The sequence below is a fragment of the Salvia splendens genome, chromosome 1, assembly GCF_004379255.2.
Source record: "Salvia splendens isolate huo1 chromosome 1, SspV2, whole genome shotgun sequence".
NCBI lineage: Eukaryota > Viridiplantae > Streptophyta > Magnoliopsida > Lamiales > Lamiaceae > Salvia > Salvia splendens.
Genome location: NC_056032.1, coordinates 13,989,544 through 14,013,682, shown reverse-complemented (window position 1 = coordinate 14,013,682; position 24,139 = coordinate 13,989,544). Strand labels below are relative to the sequence as shown.

General features: G+C 38.7%; 2 protein-coding genes across 2 annotated transcripts; both read left to right on the top strand.

Moving 5' to 3' along the window:
* Window positions 1–4,589: 4,589 nt before the first annotated feature.
* Window positions 4,590–8,397, top strand: LOC121743403 (beta-glucosidase BoGH3B-like). The gene is made up of 10 exons (XM_042136706.1): window positions 4,590–4,712; window positions 4,804–5,040; window positions 5,154–5,358; window positions 5,901–5,991; window positions 6,078–6,223; window positions 6,638–6,881; window positions 6,969–7,073; window positions 7,164–7,346; window positions 7,438–7,642; window positions 7,785–8,397. The coding sequence occupies exons 2-10, from the start codon at window positions 4,830–4,832 to the stop codon at window positions 8,267–8,269; spliced, it is 1,875 nt and encodes a 624-aa protein (XP_041992640.1). The 5' UTR covers window positions 4,590–4,712; window positions 4,804–4,829; the 3' UTR covers window positions 8,270–8,397.
* Window positions 8,398–23,325: 14,928 nt separating this feature from the next.
* LOC121800600 lies at window positions 23,326–23,766 on the top strand. The gene has a single exon (XM_042200154.1). The coding sequence runs from the start codon at window positions 23,326–23,328 to the stop codon at window positions 23,764–23,766; it is 441 nt and encodes a 146-aa protein (XP_042056088.1).
* The last annotated feature ends 373 nt before the right edge of the window (window positions 23,767–24,139 follow it).

The window sequence follows — 24,139 nt, the reverse complement described above, 5'->3', positions numbered from 1 at the left end:
TTAAATTTTCCTTGTGATTTCGATGTGCAATTGGTTCTTTTATAAATATGTTTTCAACTCCAACATTTATTGTGATTTTAACGTGTGACAATTGGTTTTACATTTAAGAGAGTTATTATTTCTTTATACTATATGAATTTATTTGATTATAACACAAAACTAATGCTTAGTCTAGTGCAACATGTGCCTCAGATAAATCCTAGAGTTTGTGGTTTCAAGCCTCAAAGGTAAACCCGAACATTTTGTTTCTAATTTTGATTTTTATTATATTTTTTTTCATTTTATTATATATTTTCCTTTTATTCTTTTCTTTTGTATACCTTTGTTATTATGTGGATTTAATGAATCTCATATTTTAATTAAATATAAAATAATTTAAATAAATTCATAATGAATAACTTAAAATAAAAAATAACGTTGTGTAAGAGATAAATAATTAAGAGAATAGATATTGAAGATATGATAATTTATGGAGTACGTGTTTTCTCTTGAGTAAGAGATCCATTGATGGTTGACGTGAAAAGATGACGGAGAGATACCGTTGTGGATGCTCTAATCTCACTTTGTAGTAGCAATTTTAAGATTAATTGTGCATAAACTCATGAATAATATATCATTTTTTATTTATCCCACATTATTTAAAATTTAAATGATAAATCATAAAATTTACAAAATTACTAATTGTCCCATTTGTTGAAATTTGTTTTATTTAACCTTTTTCTTTATTAGTTATTAGTCTTCAATTATACCGTCAAAATCTTGTACATGTACACCAATTTAGAATCAAAGGGAATATATTATAGTAATAAAAATCTTAGTATGACTATATAAATTATGAAATGTATCACTCTTATAAGATTTGTAGATATTTTGTTTATTTTTTATATATCACTAGAATAACATTATCTAAATTGTAATAGTTTATAAATCATTTAAATACTCACGTGTAATTATTATAAATAATCCATAAACAAATTGTATTATAAATATTTATATAAACCGGTGAAATCTATTGTAAACCATCCATAAAAAAAAGTCGCATATACCATAAAAGTAATGGTGTTCTCAATTAAATTTCTTATCCAAAGTTAGATAAGTCACTTTAGGGCACCCGCAACGCTGTGCCGTTGCGGTTCCTATGCCGTTCCGACGGAACGGTTCCGCGGCGGCACGCGTTACGGAGTGCGTTCCGTCGCCGTTCCGTGCCGTCGCCATTCCTATGCCGTGCCGCGTTCCGTTCCGGAGGAACGCGGAACGGAACGTTCCGCCACGCGCCGAGGCGACGTGGCGGCCTCCCATTCGACGTGTGAAGCCTACTCGCTGCCCCGCGAGTGGGCTTCGTCCGGTAACGCAATAATTCATTTTTTTTAAATTCGAATTTAATAAAAAAAATTTTTTTGCAACGGTAATGAGACCGTTTTTTATATCCGTTTTTTATTTTTTTTAATTTTTATTTTATTTATTTACTCTACAAATACTCCTATTTCATACTCATTTCAATCACAAACACACATCTATTCCTCTCTATTTCCACCCCAATTTTCATCTCAAATCAACTCTATTTTCCTTCTCCCAAATTTAATCAAACTAATGGATCCTTATGAACAAATGCGCCAAATATTGGAACAATCACTTGAAGAAGATCGACGACGGGAGGCGGAAGAAGCCGCGCCGCCCCAACGACGCTCCCGTACGTACATCCATCGTAACCGGGAGGAAGCCGCCGCAAGGTTAGTACGCGACTACTTCTGCAATAACCCGGTTTGGGGAGATACGTACTTCCGTCGCCGTTTCCGCATGGAGAAACCGTTACTTTGGCAGCCCGGGAAGAGTTCTTCCAGGAAGGGTTCGACGCGGTCGGCCGTCCCAGCCACACGACGCTGCAGAAATGTACTGCAGCAATCCGTCAGCTTGCGACTGGACAAACGACCGACATGTTCGACGAATAACTCCACATCGGAGACAGCACTGGGCGAATGTGCTTGCTCAAATTCTGCCAAGGCGTCCGGGCAACCTTCACCGACGAATTTCTCCGGAGGCCAAGCACGACCGATTGTCAGTTCCTGCTCAACCTTCACGAAACTAGTGCCCACACCCAACTCCAACATGATCTAATTGAGCACATTTGTGCAAATTTTGGCAGATGAAATTATTAAAATTGTATACTTTTATTTTTTTAGGATTTTAATTGTGTGCTTTTTATTTTTTTAAGTTTAAGTTGTAATTTTTTTTAATGTTGTGTGTTTTTTAATAAAGTGTGTTTGTTTTTTAATAAAGTGTGTTTATTTAAATTGAATTGGGTTGGAAATAAAAAAAAATGAAATTGAATGAATAATAATTTAAGGAACGGTTAAGGAACGGAGGGTTGCAGGTTCCGTTCCTTAGTTAAGGAATGGAGTAAAAAAGTACAGTGGGGCCCTCAAATAGTGGTTTAAGGAATGATATATGAACGGTATAGGAACAGCGTTGTGGATGGCCTTATAGTTTATAATCTTCAATTAATTTCCTTTGAGAAATTGTTAGAGCATGCGCAGCGGTGGCATCCGTCGCCACCGCCGTCCGCGCCGCTGGCACGGACGCCATCCGCCGCCGCTGCGCTCACGCCGCTGGCACGGCGCTGCTCGATGTATCGAGCACGTCCGTGCCAGCGGACGCACACGTGGCGCGCTCCCATTCGTCAACGGCATAGCCGTTGTGTTTAAATATTTTTTATTTTTTTTTAAAATCGGTATTTAATTATAAATAATGCTAAAAAATAAAAAAATATTTTCCAAATCCCAAAATATGGCCGTTTTTTTCCCTTTTTTTCTGAATTTTTTTGATATTTTTTTATTTTTTTCCCCAAAATCATCTATAAATACACACATTCATCAGTCATTTATCACATCAATTCATCTCTCATTCATAATTCTTATACAAACTATCAACACATTCAACCTTCACTCAAAACATCAAATGGATTTCACTCATCTCATGGCGGAAGCGGAGCGCGAAGAACAAGAATACTACGAACAACATCGTGCCGCTTACGAAGCACATGTCGCGGCGAATACCCCCGCTCATCCTCCTCAACGCACTAGATCAAATCGCCGCTACATCCATCGTGACCGGGAGGGAGCCCACGAAAGGCTCGTTGCCGACTACTTTGCTGACCATCCGCGGTTTCCGGCAGATTACTTCAGGCGCCGTTTTCGCATGTCAAAGCGCTTGTTCATGCGAATTGTCAACACATTGTCCGCACGTGTTGAATACTTTCAAACAGGTGTAGATGCAGCCGACCGGCAAAGTATCACGGCGTTGCAGAAGTGTACTTGTGCCATCCGACAACTCGCTACTGGGCAAACGGCCGACATCTTCGACGAGTATTTGCATATCGGTGAGTCCACTGGAATCCTTTGTTTAAAGAATTTTTGCGAGGGCGTTCGTTCTGCTTTTGGGGATGAATTCCTTCGGGCACCCACCACCGATGATTGCCAACGGTTGCTTCGTCTTCACGAATCAGTCCATGGCTTTCCCGGAATGCTTGGTAGCATTGACTGCATGCATTGGAGGTGGAAGAATTGCCCGACTGCTTGGAGGGGCAACACTTAAGCGGTCACAAAGGCGGCGGCCCAACACTTATCCTTGAGGCGGTCGCCGACTATCGCCTATGGATTTGTCATGCATATTTCGGCGTTGCCGGATCAACAACGACTTGAACGTGCTCTATTCTTCACCACTCTTCAATGATGTGATGAATGGTGTAGCACCGGCGATCGACTTCACCATCAACGGAAATACATACCGCATGGGTTATTATCTCGCCGATGGTATCTACCCACGGTGGTCGACGTTCGTGAAGACGCTCCACAACCCGCACGAGTTCTTTTTGCGCAGCGTCAAGAGTCAGCGCAGAAGGACGTCGAAAGAGCCTTCGGGGTCCTTCAAGCTCGATTCAACATTGTGAAGGCCCCGGCTCGGCTGTGGTACGTGAATAATATCGCCGAAATCATGTTCACGTGTATTATATTACACAACATGATTATAGCCGACGAAGGGCCGAGGGCGGCTAGCTTCTACGACGAGGACGAAGCCGGAAGCTCAACAGCGAGGTCTCCCCCACGCCGAGGCGAGCATACGACGGTTGGCCAGAGGATCGAGACAAGACACACAATGCGCGATACTCGAATCCACAATCAACTACAAGAAGACCTAATCAACCACATGTGGGCGAAATTCGGCAACGAGTAGCGGTTTTTTTAATTTTTAGGATTTTAATTATGTAATTTTTAATTTTTAGGATTTTAATTATGTAATTTTTCATTTTTAGGATTTTAATTATGTAATGTTTAATTTTATTTGTCATTTGTAATATTTATTGTGGTTTTTAAATGAATTTTAATATTATGGAAATGTTATTGTTTAATTGAATTTTAAATTAATTGTGCTCGTCCTTGCGGAAGAGCACAGTTGTGGGTGTTGTGCTCTTGACAGAGAGCAGACATGAATAGTACCGCCCGGGCCCACAACCGTGCCGCTGGCAAGAGCAGGGTTGTGGATGCTATTAGCACTACATCAAGTACATCTTTCTCTATCCACAACGTGCGAGTGCCGAATCTGCAAAAGTAATCCACCCACTCCCCTACCCATCCCCGCATCCCCAAACCCTTCCCTATATATACAGCCATAGATACACTTCCGTTAGAAATATAGCTCAGCTCTCACACATTCTTGTAAGTGTAGTTCTTATGTAGCAATTTTAGTGAGTGTATTGTTTATATGCTAATGTGAGTTTTAATCCCTTGTTCGTTTCAATGAAAGCAGCAGGAGCAGCAGCAGCAGCTTTGGGAATGAACAAAATGAGGGTGTTTTTGGTGCTTCTTTGTTTGTGGGCTGCTGTTTCTGAAGCAGAGTATCTCAAATACAAAGACCCCAAACAGCCCTTAAATACAAGAATCAAAGATTTGATGAATAGAATGACTCTTGAAGAGAAGATTGGGCAAATGACACAAATTGAAAGGAAAGTAGCCTCCCCTGATGTTATGAAGCAGTATTTCATAGGTATAATGATGCATTTTTATATTCGTCAAGATCCCATCTCTATTTGCCTCATTTTTTTACAACATTGAAAAGAGTTCTTTTTTTTAAATTTTTTTTTAATTTTTGTTGTCCAGGGAGTGTGTTGAGTGGTGGAGGAAGTGTTCCTGCGCCCAAGGCTTCTGCTGCAGATTGGATGGAAATGGTGAATAATATTCAAAAGGGGTCTCTTTCAACTCGGCTGGGGATACCTATGATTTATGGGATTGATGCTGTTCATGGCAACAACAATGTCTATAAAGCTACCATTTTCCCTCACAATGTTGGCCTTGGTGTCACCAGGTATACATATATAGATACATAGATAGATAGATACAAGTGCTTTGTCTTTGTGTGTGAAATTGTGTGTTTTTGGTTAAAAGTCTTGGTGGATAACTTGCTCAATATGTCTTTCAATTTATGCGCGTCTCTTGGAAAAAGCTAGCGTGCTATGCCTAATTTCAATTAAAGTAATTATTGCCACTCAATTTTCCCCACTTCATTGTGTCATTAGTTGAAATATCATCTTACTCTTATCTGAAACAGTTTAATTCAATTTAGTTAAATTGATCTTTGGCAGGAATTTACAAAAAGTTTGATGTGTTCAAAATACTTTTCATCTCAGTAAAAATGGCAATTAAATCTAGGGAATGTGATATTTTTATCTGACTGTTTGATTATGCCATATTTGACTCATTAAGACTCAAATGTACTGTTATGAGGATTGGATCTATGCCATTTTTGAACTATGTTGAACTGTCTTGATAAACAAAAGACGTTGAGACTATTGTACAGTTCAAGATTTATTTTTTTCTACATCACTAATTGTTGGTAACTGCAAATAGGGATAAACAACTTGTAAAGAGGATTGGAGCTGCTACTGCACTAGAAGTTAGGGCCACCGGAATTCAATACGCCTTCGCACCCTGCATAGCTGTAAACGAGTTTCACTCCTCTATTTTCCACTGTTTCTGTATAACTTCTTTGCGTTTCTTGATGTGTGGCCATTTGTAACTTAATAGGTCTGCCGGGATCCAAGATGGGGCCGTTGCTATGAGAGCTACAGCGATGATCACACGATTGTTCAGAGCATGACCGAGATCATCCCCGGTTTGCAGGGTGATCTCCCAGCTAACTCTAAGAAGGGCGTTCCATTTGTTGCTGGAAAGTAAGTTTCCTTTTCTCATAGTATTTTAATCAATAATGCATTTGTTATTTATATTTCCTAGAAGAAAATCTGTTTGGGAGTAGGTTTTTGCTTTGATCTAATTCACATGGTCTGTCCTGATAATTTTCTGCTGTTTTGTCTTTTTCCCATTTTCTAATCAATTGAATAATGTTTGTTAGCATCAGTTACGGTAGCTGAATGAATGTGATGTATGAAATTCTTTCATCATTCACTATCCACACTTTGAAAACAACTGGCTCTCATGATGTCGAAGCAGTTGAACTTAGTGAACAAATTATTATGTCCTATTGTGAAAATTTGACCAAGAAGCTTTTGTAGGATCATTTTAATAGGTAGAGCCAAAATTTAAAAAAAGAAATAATGAACTGACCAAACTTGACCATCTTTTCATAGGGAAAAAGTTGCAGCTTGTGCAAAGCATTTCGTGGGAGATGGAGGCACGACAAGGGGATTAGACGAAAACAACACCGTCATTGACTCTAAAGGACTGTTTAGCATCCACATGCCTGCCTACCATGATTCTGTCAGTAAAGGCGTTTCCACAGTTATGGTCTCTTACTCGAGCTGGAATGGCAAGAAGATGCATGCTAACGGCAATCTCATCAATGGCTACCTCAAGGACAAACTGAAATTTCGGGTAAGTACTAACATTTGAATCTGATCAACTTATCCTTGAATCATGATGAAACGGTTTCTAATCATCAACTGCCATTGCTCTTTGTAGGGCTTTGTTATATCAGATTGGGAGGGCATTGATAGGATCACGAGTCCACCTCACCAGAACTACACTTATTCTGTTCAAGCCGGTGTTCTTGCTGGAATCGACATGGTTAGTTTTACATCCAAACCATGAAACGAAGAAAACCCTCCATTTCAAACACAGTCTACCCAATCTTACATGTTTCTTGATCTTTTGCAGATTATGGTACCTGAGAATTTCCTAGAGTTCATCAACAGTCTGACCTCGCTTGTGAAAAGCAATGCGATCCCCATGACCAGGATCGATGATGCTGTCCGTAGAATACTAAGGGTGAAGTTTGTCATGGGCCTATTTGAGGATCCCCTAGCCGATCCCTCCCTAGCAAAACATCTTGGAAGCCAGGTTTGTTTTTTATTAGCTCATTTATATTCATCACACCTCCAAAGTAGTTCCTATTTTTGCCTTTAGTGAAGCGTTTTTTTTATCATTACAGGAACATAGGGAGCTTGCAAGGGAAGCTGTAAGAAAAACACTTGTCTTGTTGAAGAATGGCAAGGGCCCGAAGAGTCCATTGCTTCCCCTTCCGAAGAAAGCACCAAAAATTCTAGTTGCCGGCTCTCATGCTGATAACTTAGGATTCCAATGTGGAGGCTGGACTATTGAGTGGCAGGGTGTTCATGGCAACGACCTCACAGAAGGTAAGTTGTTAAAGTGAGGTCATTTGGGGTTTATGTTTAAGGTTTAGGGATGCAATGATCACAAAGCACAATACAAACCTATTGAGATTTCAAAACACACACAAATATATATGTTGGTCTAACTATGTAATTGTGTTTACAGGAACTACAATCCTGGCTGCCATCAAGAAGACGGTAGACCCTTCAACACAGGTGGTGTTCTCGGAGAATCCAGATGCAAGCTTTGTGAAGAGGGGAGGATTCTCCCATGCCATCGTTGTAGTAGGGGAGGTCCCCTATGCAGAGATGTTTGGGGACAGCATGAACCTAACCATAGCAGACCCTGGTCCAAGCACCATAAAGAGTGTGTGTGGATCGATGAAATGTGTGGTGGTGGTTGTCTCCGGGAGGCCTGTAGTGATAGAGCCCTATGTTAACCAAATAGATGCTTTAGTGGCGGCGTGGCTGCCGGGCAGCGAAGGGCAAGGGGTGGCTGATGTGCTGTTTGGTGACTATGGATTCAGTGGAAAGCTTGCAAGGAATTGGTTCAAATCTGTGGATCAACTTCCTATGAATGTTGGAGATGCACATTATGATCCTCTTTTTCCATTTGGATTTGGGCTTGCAACTCCACCTAGGAATGCCTGAGGATCAGAGAGTTAAGTAATTTGTTAATGATTGTATTTTGTGTGTTACATTTGTGAAGAGGAAAATGCCTCATGCTGGATTGTCACTCTTCCTTCATATTTTGAGCTATATATTGAATATTTATTTAATTATTGCAACCATGATTTAAAAACAGGGGCATCTTTGTTTGATCGAGTTATCAAGACCTTTGAGTCTAGTGTGATAATCCCGTCATTAACACAATGAATAAGGCGGCGGAGGATCCCCTACTGTCCATGAAAGCACAGCATATGGTGCTGTGGACAAAACGCACAAATATAGGCATGAAACGCAGCCCCATTTCCTTTTCTCTACTTTTTTTTAATATTTTCATTCTTATTTAACATTAACATTATTATATAATTTTGAATACTAAAATACATTGTAAAATCTAATTATCAAAATATTAACTATGATTATCAATTTGTAATAAAATGACTATCTCGAAAATATGTTATCCTTATTATTTTATTTTTATATTTAATTGATGATTTCATCAATATGTAATTAGGAAATATATTTATCATTCAATATTATATTATTTCGAGTTCATCATTTTATTTCAGAAATGATAACATAATATATATATATAATTGAATTTCTACAATGTTTTTCGTATATAAAACTGTTAAATAAGAATGAAAATATTAAAAAAAAGGTAGAGAAAAGGAAATAGGGCTGCGTTTCATGCCTATATTTGTGCGTTTTGTCCACAGCACCATATGCTGTGCTTTCATGGACAGCAGGGGATCCTCCCCCGAATAAGAATCTTACTTGTCAGTTGTTCGATTCCTGCATGTTGATAAGATTGTTGAATTCACAACTATCGTGATCTACATGTATTCTAATTCGTTGCATGAACTATTCTTAGTACAATTGCTCTGCAGAAAAGAGCTAGAAAATCTCCTAAAGAATTTTAGGTATTCTATAATCAGATGTGACATTTCTGTTCTCTCACGTTCTCCACCATGGAGAGGTATAAGTAGGTAAAAGGCTAAGTATATAAATAGCCTCTTAGAGATGTAGGATTGTTGGACTAACGAATTAATTTGTAGCACAGTTACAATTATCTATTCCATATTAATTTCATTCTAGCTCAATTCCTTTCATGCACGTAAACCTAATCTATCATGCCATAGTCAATGGCTGAGCCCATAGGAGGTACGCCTAAAACATGAAAGCCTTTTGAAAACTATAAGGCCATCCGCATCGCGTCTCGATACGGTCTCGTCTCAAAGTATTGTTGGACTAACGAATTAATTTGTAGCACAATTACAATTATCTAATCCATATTAATATCATTCTAGCTCAATTCCTTTCATGCACGTAAACCTAATCTATCATGCCACAGTCAATGGCTGAGCCCATAGGAGGTACGCCTAAAACATGAAAGCCTTTTGAAAACTATAAGGCCATCCGCATCGCGTCTCGATACGGTCTCATCTCAAAGTATTGTTGGACTAACGAATTAATTTGTAGCACAATTACAATTATCTAATCCATATTAATTTCATTTTAGCTCAATTCCTTTCATGCACATAAACCTAATCTATCATGCCACAGTCAATGGCTGAGCCCATAGGAGGTACGCCTAAAACATGAAAGCCTTTTGAAAACTATAAGGCCATTCGTATCGCGTCTCGATGCGGTCTCGGTCTCGTCTCTTCGAGACGAGATCGCATCGAGACAGCGATGCAATCCTCCATCTCGTCCCTTGTCTTCGAGACCGAGACCGCATCGAGACAGCGATGCAATCCTCCATCTCGTCCCTTGTCCCGTCCCGGAGGGAGAGCTGGCGCGCCAGCGCCACGTGGCGAGCGCTGGCGCTAGGTGTGACGCCGACTCGCCGGCCCGCGAATGGGCGTCGTCATGCTGACGCAATAAATACTTTTTTAAATAAATTCAATTTTCAGAAAAAAAAAATTAAAAAACGGTAATATTACGGTTGAACGGTAAATTTTTTATTTATTTATTCAATAAATACTCCTCTTTCATTCTCATTCTACACACAAACACACATCTATTCTTCTCAAATCATCTCTCTTTCCTCTCCAATTTCTGTCAAAATGTCCGGCGACCGAAACTCTAGTGGCTCCGGCGGCTATGACTTGAACACGTTTGGCGACAGGGGGCATGTACAATGTCTTGGTGCTTCCGGTTCCGGTTCGTCGACGCCGGCGGCTTACCAAACACCATATTTTGATGTGGATGCATACTCTAGTCCCTCCACCCTGGGTTATGGGCAATCGCAGGGATTATCCCAAATTAGGGAGAATTTTCCAGATGAACCCACTCCAGAAGGAGCACGAGGCGTTGGAAGCTCCGGGGTCGCGTATTCGACGCCGAGGAGGAGGAGGAGGAGGATGTAGGCCGTCATCCATTCAGCCGCAAGGATACGATGACTCTGTTCAAGGCTTGGCTCAGTGCCTCGTACGATCCCATCGTCGGGAATCAATAAACCTGCAAGTGTTTTTGGGAAAAGGTCACCGACGCCTACTACGAGAATAAGCCAAAGGGGGCCAGCCGCCGCACCTTGAAGATGCTCCGCAGTCATTTTGACCGAGTCGACAGAGATGTCAAAAAATTTTGTGGGATCTACAAGAATGAAGCGGCGAATTACCAAAGCGGAGCCAGTGGAGCCGACATTCTAAGATCGACTTTGCGAGTCTTTAAAGACGACAACAATAAAGAATTCAAACATGTCGATGTTTGGGAGTCGGTCAAAGACGTTGAAAGGTGGGCTGGCAGTGTCCAGTCCAGCACGGGCTCGAGCTCGAAACGCACGAAGCACACGGCGAGTGGCCAATACTCGTCTAGTGAGGGCGGGTCAGACAACGCCTCACAAGAGGTTAAGGGCACGACCACCGATGCAGGGGGCTCACGCCGTCGGCCGTAAGGGACCAAGGCGGCGAAGGTGGCTAGAGGGAGGAGGGGCCGAGGCGAATCAAGCCAGGCGGGCTCGGGCTCGAACACCCTAATGTCCATGTACTTGGTCGCCACGATGGCTGACACTTCCCGCATGATGCCTCCCCAATATCAAGCTCATCTTGCCGGAATTGAGTATATGACAAGACAAATTGGTATTCCGCCTCCAAGTAGCTTGAGTGCACCGCCACCTCCTTCGGGGGATGATTCGCCGGCAGAGTAGTTTTTATAATTTATATAAAATTGTATTTTATATTATGTATTTTAATTTTTTTAGGATTTTAATTATGTGTTTTTTTTTATTTTTTTAGGATTTTGAATTGTAATTTTATTTTATTTAATGAAGTGTGATTTTATTAATTGAATTTGTTGGAAATAAAAATAAAAAATGAAATTGAATGAATAGTTAAGGGATGAGATGGTTTAGAGATGGAGGGATGCATGTGCTGTCTCTTAGTTAAGAGATGAGGTGAAAAGTATAGTGAGGGCACATGAATAGTGAATAGATTAGACAGTTAAAGAGACGGGGATACAGATGACCTAAGCATAAGTTGACATAAATTCAACAACAAAATTTTCTTCTTTGCACACTTGATGGACCACCACTAAATTAAAATCAGACATAGAACCATAGAAACTCCAAAGAAATTATCACTCTCTACCTCGAGTCAGAATACTTAAAACATTTACAAGCATAAAACCATGAAAAGCATGCACCATATATCGGCCAACAAAATGGAACATACACAAATATTAACCATAATACCATACCGCAAATCTCCCCTAACATTGTGGATAAGACCACCCCAGAAGCATCTCCGAAACCTCCATCCAAAAAAGCGTGTTTGATCAATTTCAAAGTGCCCAACTTTGGAGACCTCCAACCCACATAAATAGGCGTTCTAACCAACCCAAGGTAGCACCAAACATCATTCTAGCCTATATAAAAGTTAGTGGAATATGAAATATGGACTTTGAGAATGACATGAGTTTTAATGCAAAATTAGTAAAGTTAAAGATAGATAGAAAGAAAAGGTAATTGAAGTATTTTGTTAGTGGAGAATAGGGTTGGGGAAAAATACTGAAATACCGTCCTTATCGTATCAAAAAAATACCGAAAATACCAAATTTTCGATATACCATGATTTTCGGTACGGTATGATACCTTACCGAAAGATTTCGTCAAGGTAACAGTATGAATTTTCACTGCGGTATACCGCGACATACCGAAATTCGGTATATACTGTAAATTAAGGTATATACCGTAAAGTATAAATATAATTATATATAAAACATATTTTATATATTTTTAAATTATAAAATCTATTGTGAAATATAAATATAATTATATATAAATTATACTCCCCCAGTCCCATTAAATATGCAACATTTGGAATTCGGCACGGATTTTTATGTAGTGTTGTTTTGTGAGTTAATGAAGAGAGAGTAAAGTAAGAGAGATGAAAAAGTAGAGATAGAGTTGTTTCCATTTTAGGAAATGTTTCATTTTTAATGGGATAATCGAAAGAGGAAAACGGTTCATTTTTAATGGGACGGATGAAGCATTTAATATACTTATTAAATTATACTTAAAATATAAAGAATATTCTAAAAGCTCAAATATTATATTTTCATTGATGTTGAAAGTCAGGTATACCGAAAATGAGGTAAGGTATCGATATGGAAATTTGTCATACCGAAAATAAGGTATACCGAAGTTTGGTATAACGAAAATTTTGGTAAGGTAAAAGTATGATTTTTTCGCATACCGATTTTTCGGTAGGTTATACAGTATGGTGATTTCGGTAATGTATAAAATACATATTCAATCCAAATAGTCTTACAAGCAAGTTGAAACAGTACTCTATACCATGTCGGCTCCAACAGCGGGATCAACTCCGGCAGCAGAAGTGAAGGAACCAGCGGAGAGGCAGCGTGAGTGGAGGGACTGGCTCCGGCATCAGGAGTGGAGGGACGTGCTCTGGCAGCGGGATCGGAGGGACCAGTCGGCACCTGCGGTGGAAATGAGTGGCCCAGGGGCTCGATCGGTCGGCGGGATGGCTACTAGTATGTCTTCATCGAGGATCTTATACACCAGGGCTGCCGTCTTCTTAATCCATGTCGTCGTTGTTAGAGTCTTTCCGAATGAGCCTCATCCTTCTAAATTGCATCGGTGAATAACCCCCACTAAATCGGAGTAAGGAAGGGTACAACTTAAAACCCGGTTTTTACTAACAAGTGTTGCAAATCTAGATCCACAGGAATCACCAAGTCTACAAAATTGGGTACGTAGAAACCTATGAACAAGACTCCAATGGAGTAAAATGTGAACGATGAAGAAAGAAGCGTCCTCTTTCTCCTGATCTCTCTTATGACATCATCGGCTGTTGACTTGATATCATCAAATGTCCAATGTAGTTCGATAATATGCGGGCTGATGTCGGCGTGGTGGGCATGTATGTCTTCCAAGCCTTTGATGGCATACACAACAAGTTGCGCACAAAGTAGGTTGCAGTTTTCTTTGTTGGCTCTCCCCTCAATCACGGACCTCGCCTTCTTGGAAATTTCATCCAGGAAGTTCAATTTATCTTCCAAAACTACTTGTGGGGTTGGCAGAGCAGTGGCATCGTCGTACTTGAGGTGAAAGTCCAACTGTTGAGCCGCAATGTACACACGCTGATTAAGGCGTGCAACGAGCGCTAGTCGAGGTCAGTAGCAAAAAGGGAATAATACCATCTATGTACACAAATTCAATTCCCAATTTTAACACAAATATGAAAAAAAAAGTTTTCAACAAGGCTACGTACTAGATGCTAATAATATTGTCAATTAGCGGAGTAGTAGAACATACATTTACTATTTTTTGATTGTTTGAACTTATAATAATGCAGAGTAGTAGAATTAATGTAATGAACTTCGACAAATAAGGGAAAGCTCTAATCTTGACTTATCACATATAAAGGTAAAGCTAGAGGGTAAAGCTCTAGCAAGAGAATTGAGATTGTCATGCAAAAGTACATTATACCGAACTTCGGTACGGTATACCGGAAATGAGGTATGATATCGGTATGGAATTTTGTCCTACCGATAATAAGGTATACCGAAGTTCGGTATACTGAAAAATTTTGGAAAGGTAAATGTATAATTTTTTTGCATACCGAATTTACGATAAGGTATATAGTATGATGGTTTCGGTAAGGTATACCGTACCTACCCACCTCCAGTGAAGAATGGAGCCTGCCACATAGAAGGGAAAAAAGGGACGAACCAAAATAGAAAATTAGACTATTTTTATGGGAGGATGGAGTATTAATTTTAAGGTTACTATTAGACTTAAAATTATGATAATATGTCATTTTTTATGTGTCCCGCATTTTTCATTACACTCTCTTTGTCTCATTAGTATTAATTTATATTTATTTTTGGTCATCTCATTATAGCGGAGTCTTTTTTTATGGCAAAATCCTACAAAGTTAATTTCTCTTATTTTATTCTCTCATTATTTATCTATTTTATTTTCATTCCATTTAATTTATTAAGTATTTACTCCTTAATTTCTATGCTCAAAAGATTGACTCTAAATGAATATATGGAATATACAGCAAATTGTAATATAGTGATATTAATAATATTTTTTTATGTTATGTTAAATCTACATAGTAAATACTCTCTGTCCCATTAAATATGAATCATTTATTTTTCGGCATGAAATTTTATGTAGTGTTATTTTGCTAAATAAAAGAAGAAAATAATTAAATAAGAGAGAGAATAGAGTAGAGACAATATTGCGTATATTAAGAAATGTGTCACTTTTAGTGACACAAACCAAATTGAAAAAAATGTCACATTAAATTAATAAATCCGATAAATATAAAAAAAATATTTTTTAATACATTTTTTCTGCTTTTCCCATTTAAGATTAATATTAATTACATAGGTCAATCTTTAAGAAAAGTTAAAATCAACTACAATCATCATACACACGCATATAATTCAATTAATTAATCCTCAATATGTATTTTTCTTAGAATCATAATATTGTTAGGAAAATAATAATGTACACTGCAATATTTATTATTACTTTTTTGGACGAATTACCATAAAATTATTCGTAGTCTTAATATTTTTTTAGAAATTACTAATAAATTAATCCCTCCATATTTCACTAGGTTGGTGTATTTTTTTTGGCATGGAGATTAATAAATAAATATTTTTTGATAAGTTACTGATAAGGCTAATTTCATGCATCGGTCTAGGGGTTTTATTTCGTGAAATTACTGGGTCTAACGCACGATTTAAGCCAGGTGTGTGAAGGTTTTCGCTAGATCCAGGAAAAGAAGAGGACGCTTGCATGGTCCTAGGAAACTGGCGAAAAAGTGGACATTATGAAGGAAATTGCTTGACGGAGGAAGCCTCGGAGTTGAAGGGTAGAATAGGGATTTCTACGAAGACTCTAGAAGGCTATGTCCGCATCTATAAAAGGAAGAAGCATGCAAGCTGGAGGGATCTTCTGGGTGGAGACCTTGCTAACAGCCTGTAGCTTAGTCCATTCTCTTCACACTCTTGGGTTCTTTCGGTGGGAAATTCAGGGCACACTAGGGGGTTCGCCTCTAGCTTTCATACATTTTCGATCTGGTTGTAACACCGTCCTTCTTTAGGGCGAAGAAACAATTTATTTTCCGCTTTCGTTTCTGCTGAATTCGCCGAGCTTCGCTGTTCGAAGCTCGGACCTCTTTTGTTTCTGGATATTTCTTACTTTTATGCAAGTTTCGTTTTCGTTTACGTCGATCGTGATGGTTCCTGTTGTTTGATTGTGTTTACTTGAATTCTGGAGTTGGATTGTTGGAGTTGGTTGATTTCTAGATTATTGCAGGTTAATGGTTGAATATGGGAGAATGAAGCTGGTTTGTGAATGAATCGGGGTTTTGTCTGGTTAATGTTGTGGAGTTGTTCGTGATTGTTGGAATTTGGCGGTGATCGGAGCAGATCTGTTAGAATCGGAGTTATGGAGTTGATTTTGTTGATTGTTGAGTTTGGATTGCTTGGATCCAAAGTGGATTAAGCGTCCGACGTGATTCTGAGCAGGAGTGTTTAATTTTATGTCGCGCTTACGTGTTTTCATTTCATTTCGCCTAGTTTACGTAGATCTGGGTATTTCCGATTCGTAGCAAGTTTCCGGCGTCCAAATTTCTATATTCTGTTCGAATCCAGGAGTATGCTCTGTTTTCTGCATTTACGCGTCTGAGTTGGTTAGGAAATTGCATGGGTTGGTTGTCTGCAGCATTTACCGTACTTGCTATTTCTGGAAACATGGTCCCCACTGTTAGTTGCTTTCTGTTTAGCTAGATTAGGTAATTGTTTACTTAGTCTAGGGAGTAATTGTGTCTTTCGGATTTGATGTCTGATTCCAGTAAGTTTTCTGTGTCCTAGGTCTAGCGTTTACATTTCTTGCCTAGATCTAGTGATAGTTAAAATCTCAACCCCTTTGCGTGGCAGCAGCCGTTTGTTTCCATAGTCTCTTAGCACTACTTTGCGAATCCATCTCTGTGGGATCGACCCCACTTCCCTATACTAATTCATAGTATTCGGGTTGAGGGATTTATTTTTGAAGGGGAGTCGAGTGTGTCCAACGACAAAAACACTGTAGTTCTCTTGAGTTCCTGGACCCAGTGATCCAGTGGATTTAAGGAGCGTTGTGTCTGGACCGAGCTTAGCATTAATTCTCATATGTGCACACTTGCTTACTCCTGAGTCTAGTCATTCGATATTAGAGTCGAGTGAGAGGACTACCACTTCAGTTACATATAGTGAGAATAAAATAGGAGATATAATGAAGTAGGAAGGCTGTGAGAGAATAAAGTAACATAGATAGAAATGTGTTGTATTTTATTAAAAAAAATTAAATGACCTAATGTAATGTAATAATCCAAAAATTAATATGTTCCACTAACGGAACATAAGAGTACAATATTTCCGACTCCATTCGTTCATAAAAATAGTCACATCATTCCATTTCCTTCCGTCCACCTAAATTAGTCTCGTACTAAAAATAAAAAATTAATCTCAATTCATTACTCATTTTTTATTTTTCTCTATCAATTTTATTCATGTTTTCTCTTTCTCTCCAATTTACCCTCTTCATCTCTCATTTTTTTTTCCTATTTCGCATTAAAATTCGTATCATCCATTAATAAAAACTCTTTTTTATGAAAATTACTACTGATAATCATGAATTTTTTTCAATTCTAGGCTATCATACTACAACTTTTAAAAAATAGAATGTAGTTTTGACATTTTTTAATCATCTCACTCATTTAGATTTCGAGGAACATTATTATTTGAAAGTCAAATTACTTTAGCTTAAATCTTAATTGATTTCCTTTGCCAAAGTTTGACAAATTTTATCCTATGCAATAAAAGTACAAATATTAATGATGGATTTCATTTCATAAGAAACTAAAAAAATGTACTATCAGTCTATCACTCTATTATGAATAGATTAGGATGAAAAGTCAAAGGTAGTACTCCATAGGATGAAAAGTCAAAGGTAGTACTCCATCGGTCTCTCTGTAGGTGAGTCGTACTCCCTCCATCCCATAATAAATGTCACACTTTCCTTTTTAGTTTGTCCCACAAAAGATGTCACATTTCCTTTGTTTAGAAAAAGCTTCCTCTCACATTAATATAAATATATTATTTTCTCTCTCAACCTAACACACAAAACAACATCACCTAGGCGCGCCTTAGGGCGCCCCACTGCAGGTGGGGGGGAAGGAGGATAAAACTGATGACGTGGCGCGCCATAGGGCGCGCCTTAGGGCGCGCCTTAGGGCGCCCCACTACTGATGCCCTTATGATCCTCTTTTCCCATTTGTATTTGGGCTTACAACTCAACCTAGACATCATGCCCGAGGGTCAGAGAGTTAAATAAGTTTATGATTGTATTTTGTGCATTCCAATATAGATTTGGGATCAACTGCCTATGAATGCCTCAGGCTGGATTATACAACATATTTTGAGCTATCTCACTCACTATTTATTAAATTATTGCAACCATTTGTATTTGGGCTTACAACTCAACCTATACATCATGCCTGAGGGTCAGAGAGTTAAATAAGTTGTTTATGATTGTATTTTGTGCATTCCAATATAGATTTGGGATCAACTGCCTATGAATGCCTCAGGCTGGATTATACTCCCTCCGTCCCGGGCTACTCGCTCATTTCCTTTTCGGCTCGGAGATTAAGGAATAAGTGTATAGGAAAGTCAAAAATGAGGGCTGTAGGTGAAATTTTTTACTAAAAATGGAAAGAGTGCAAGTAACTTGGGACGCCCAAAAAGGAAATAAGTGCGAGTAGTGCGGGACGGAGGGAGTACAACATATTTTGAGCTATCTCACTCACTATTTATTAAATTATTGCAACCATGTTATAAGATTCGAAGTATCAAATTACCATTAAACATAAAAAAGGGGTCATTTTTGTTTGATCAAATGCAATAACCAAGACCTTCAACGCTATGTTACTTTTTCAAAGTAGTTTCAAAATTATAAGTTACATTTTCTCTCTTTCATTAATGAACAATTATTGTATTAATAAATTCACTTTTATATCTGTGTGAATGTTGTTTTATAGTAATACTTTATTTTTGTTAACTATAAACTTTTGATATACATATTTTAATTTAATTTCAAATTTATTATTAGAAATAATGTTAGTGTTGTATTATTTGTTAGTTTACTCACATTATTAATATTATTTTGTATATAAATTCTAAAATGATAAATTAATACTCTTTATGTATATGCACTTTTGATTTGACACAAATTTAAATGCATCATGGTTAAAATAATAGAGAGGTAGAAAGAAAAAGTAATTAAATTATTGTTAGTGGAGCCTGGATCGCATCTCTTTAGAGAGAAAATAGTTTCTAAAATTAAAAAGTCCATACTTTTATGGAACGAACTAAAAAGAAAATAATGCATATTATTGTAAGACGGAGGGAGTGTAAAATTAATATTTATCCAGTGCATTGAGTGTTACACATATTAATTATACTAGTTTTTTACATCGTATGTGTCTCGTATATTCATGTAACCAATGGGTGGGAAAAAATACTACTGAAATACCAAAATGCCGCACTTACCATACCAAAAAATACAAAAAAATACCAGCTTTTTGGTATACCGTAATTTTTGGTAGGATATTACTCCCTCCGTCCGCGAATAGGAGTCCCGTTTTTCCATTTTAGTCCATCCGTGAATAGGAGTCCTGGTTCACTTTTACCATAAATGGTAATAGGGTTTCACCTTCCACTAACTCATTTTACTCACATTTAATTTAAAACTAATATATACAAGTGTAACCCCTATTCCATAACTTTTTTCCACCCACTTTTCTTAACATTTCTTAAAAATGCGGTATACCATAATAACGATAAGGTAATGCTATTAAAAATTAATCATACCGAATTTTCAGTATATATAGTTTCGATATACCAAATATTCGGTACAGTATACCGTACCGACCCAACCTTGTGCAAAATAGCAATAAGAGAAAGATAAAAAAAGTTTAGGCTGGCATTAAATACTCCTAGACATGCCCACCGGTTCCAGTTCCGAACCGGAACCGTGGCCTTTTTCCCGAACCGGAACCGTCGGAATTCGGGTCGCGGTCCGGTTCCGGTTCAAGATATTTCGAACCGGAACCGTCACCGAACCGGCGGTTCCGGACGGTTCGGAACCGGCGGTTAACCGGCTGAACCGCCGGTTCAGGCACGTTTTTCAAGGCATGTGATGGGGCAGACCGGCGGCAGCTTTTTAGCTAAAAAACCGGCCGGTTCCGGCAGTTTTTCGGTCGTGAACCGCCTGTTAACCGGCGGTTAACCGCCGGTTCAGGGGGTTCCGGTTGCGGCGCGAGAAACGAGGTGACATGACGCAGCTTTTGCAGACGGTTTCGTTGACCGAACCGGCGGTTTCATCCCGGAAACCGGCGGTTTTGCCCTGAAACCGACGGTTCCGGCGGTTTTCCGCCAAAAACCGCCGGTTTTGCCGATTTTTCAATTTTTTTTTTCAAATTTCAAATTCGAATTCTTCCATTCCCCCCCCCATTTTTATCTATAAATACCCCCCTCTATCTTCATTTACATTCACCCGCTTGTTGGGACCACAGCATGGATTTATTTCGATTATTCCACGCTTTCAAAAATGCCACTGTTGAGTTATCCGGTGTTTATTATCCTACTTCTGTGCGCGTTTTGGAGCATTGCATGTATGTGGCAATTTGGACTAGAGCGACTAGTGAATTAGATATATATTTGGAATCGCGCTCTATTTTTCAAGATGCAGGTCCTCCTACTCAACAAATTGACGTCCTAAATTGGTGGGGAACACATGACAAAGAGTTTCCGATACTCTCCATCATGGCTAAGGAGATATTCGCCGTTCCCGCTTCCACCGTCGCCGTTGAACAAGCTTTTAGTGTCGGCGGTTGTGTCCTAGACGACAAAAGGAGCAATCTCTCCGCCAAGAACATGGAAGCCACTATGTTACTTGACGATTGGGCAAAGGCGGACATGAGAGCACAAGAGCCGGATTTCGACTTCCGTGTAGAGAGTGATGGTGAAGAATTTTCTTCCGATGGCGATGACGAGGTCAGAAGCGAGGGCACTCAACATTAGCAATGAGTCGACGGGGGGCGGTGAACGGCGAGCACAACCGACCAAAAAGGTAAGCAAGGTAAGAGAACTACGTGGGCTTTGATTCCTCAATAAAATTGTGGATACGTAGGCACCTCAACTTAAATTTGAAAAGTTTAACTTCGAAAGTTTAAGTTGAGCTCAAGCCCTTTTCAATTATTTTTTTTCCCCCCATTTCATGTTTTTTTATTTGTAATTGTAATGTATCGTTGTTGCGGCTAAGTTGTACTTGAAGATCATTAAAATATATTCCCCATTTGATAAGTATCTTATTGGTGAAAAAGTGGATATCTTTGGGGCAAATGGTACTGGAACACAAATTTATATATGATCTTGAAGTATCATCCAGATTCCATATATAAATTTGTGTTCCAGTACCATCTGCCTCAAAGATACCCACTTTTTTACCAATAAGATATTTATCAAATGGGGAATATATTTTAATGATCTTCAAGTACAATTCTTCTCGGAATCAACCATTTTTTCATGCAAAATGTTGCCCATTTTCTAAGCAAACACATATCAGCACGCCATATACACATTGCTGCATTTCTAATAGGGGCAATTTGATCTTCCAAAGCAATCAATGCATCTCGAACACACATAGTCAGAACATTATTCAAGCATCTATCATGGAAAAAATCAGAACAAACTATCTATTAGTGCTAATTTTTTCCATGCTTGAATAATATTCTGACTATGTGTGTTCGAGATGCATTGATTGCTTTGGAAGATCAAATTGCCCCTATTAGAAATGCAGCAATGTGTATATGGCGTGGTGATATATGTTTGCTTAGAAAATGGGCAACATTTTGCAAGAAAAAATGGTTGATCCTAAGGTAAGAGAACTACGTGGGCTTTGATTCCTCAATAAAATTGTGGATACGTAGGCAACTCAACTTAAATTTGAAAAGTTTAACTTTGAAAGTTTAAGTTGATCCCAAGCCCTTTTCAATTTTTCCTTTTTCCCCCCAATTCATGTTTTTTTTATTTACCTTCCGAGTCCCACGAGGCGACGACACTTGTAAATTATATTATATTGTTGTATGTTGTTGTATTGTATACTTATGTATTGTAAATTGTAATGTATCGTTGTCCGTTACAACTCAAAATCAATAAAATTTATTTCATTTTCTCCTTATTCGTCTTATTTGTGCTTGAATTATGCATTGTCTTGTTCCGATTTATTGTATAAAGCCAAATTTCAAAATTTTTTAAAAAATAATAATAATTGAACCGGCGAAACCGCCGGTTCGAAAACCGGAACCGCCAAAACCGCCGAAAAACCGGCGGTTCCGAACCGGAACCGGAACCGCCGGTTTTCGAACCGGAACCGGAACCGGAACCGGAACCGTGAAATAGCCTCACGGTTCGGTTCCGGTTCCGCCATCGACCGAACCGGAACCGGCGGTTCCGAACCGGAACCGCCAGTTCGTGAACCATGGGCATGTTTAAATACTCCCTCCGTTTTATAGTAGTAGAGTCATTTTGCCATTTTGGTACGTTTCATAATAGTACAGTCATTTCATTTTTTAATAAAAGTCAACACATTTATTCTCAGTTACTTTATTCTCTCTTCATCTCTCTACCTTTTTCATTGCCTATTTTATTCCTCCTTTACTTAACTCACTTAACACAATTTTTCTTAATCTCCGTGCCAAAAAGAAATGTCTCTACTACTATGGAACGAAGAGAGTAGTTGGGAAAAAAGAATTCTCTCGTAATTGAATATAAAAAGGCGTTATTAAAATTCAGTCATTAATGACGTGTTTAGCACTCAGTCTCCAAACCTGATCTTCATTCATTTGTCAACTAAAACACCAAAATTAGATGTATTGATTGATATATGTCACTATCATTGTATTATTACTTGCAAGTTAAATTTGGGTTTGCTATTTCATGAAATAAACAGTACTCAATTCCAAAATCAATTTAATACGTGACACTATTTAAAACTTTATATTCATTTAATTGGTCTACCCCTCGATACATCGTCATCGATTTAGGCTACACGTTAGTTAACGTCCGACCATCATTAATATTAATGAATGAAAATGTTTGAAAAAATAAAGAAATTATCATACTAGTAGGTAGTGGTGTAGTACAATCTTATTTCATAATTTAAAGTGGAGTATTTATTATGTTTAGTGGTGCGTTACCGTCGGAATAAAAGCTGAAATAATATGATTAATTAACCCGCATAAATCAGGCTACCTCCATTTTATAAAATTATTGTTGTTCTGACCAAATTAAATTAAAACACGGCGTCAAAAATAAATTGGTTTCCTCCCTTTGGAATTCACATTCATATTTCCAATCTCTCTATTCACTTTCTCAGCAAGTTTAATCAGTCATCTGAGATTTGCATCTTTTAATTGCAAAGTCGGCATCAATCCTTGTGGATAATTATTCCGTTAATGTCGAGAGTCGCGGCAGTGGAATCGGCGGGGGCAACGCGGAGGCAGCCGCTGCTGACGACTTCGTCGGAGACGTGGAGAGATTGCGGAGTGAGAAGGAGCAAGCGGACGAGCAGGGTGGGGGAGACGGCGGGGGAGTGCGCGGCGGTGTGCTGCTGCTGCCCGTGCACAATGGTGCACCTCCTGATCCTCGCCGTGTTCCGCGTCCCGAGGGGTCTGTGGAGGAAGAAGAAGCGAAAGATGCTGCTGAGGAAGAAGCGCCGGAATTCGGAGGAGGAGGCGGCGGCGAATCAGCTGAGATCGAACTCGCTCGTGTTCCGCGGCGGCGACGAGGACTGGGGGATTGAAAACGACGTCGTTGACTGGGATAATGATGGGATGTGGGACCGCTTCTACGGCGCAGGCTTTTGGAGGAGTTCATCGCAAAGAAGCGACGAATGAGTGATTCATGTTTGTTTGTGGCCATTTTTTTTTCCTTTTTCTCTTTTGTTTTTGGGTACATTTCAATTTTTTTAGGGGATCCTTTTTTTTTTTCATTTTAATTGGCAGTGTGGTGTGTGGAGGTAGGGTTTAAGAATTGAAATGTGAATTCTTCACCCAACTTCTTAAATTTTGAGGTAATCAATACTTGTACACAAATTATTTTGTGCTCATTTGATCTTCCTGATTTCTCATCAATAAAGATTCTTGGCTTTTTCTCTTGAATTTAATTAAAAACTTGAGGATAATATTTCCGATGAATTTGCAATGCATTTTTTCAAAGTGCCTTAGTTAATCATGATGGTAACTTGTAGGCATGGTCCAATTAAGTGTT

Excerpts from the sequence above, each read along its gene's own strand:
- LOC121743403 (XM_042136706.1), top strand. The coding sequence starts at position 4,830 with ATGAACAAAATGAGGGTGTTTTTGGTGCTTCTTTGTTTGTGGGCTGCT. Across the intron at positions 5,041-5,153 it reads TATGAAGCAGTATTTCATAG|GGAGTGTGTTGAGTGGTGGA; the intron begins GTATAATGATGC and ends TTTGTTGTCCAG. Across the intron at positions 7,643-7,784 it reads TGGCAACGACCTCACAGAAG|GAACTACAATCCTGGCTGCC; the intron begins GTAAGTTGTTAA and ends TTGTGTTTACAG.
- LOC121800600 (XM_042200154.1), top strand. The coding sequence starts at position 23,326 with ATGTCGAGAGTCGCGGCAGTGGAATCGGCGGGGGCAACGCGGAGGCAG.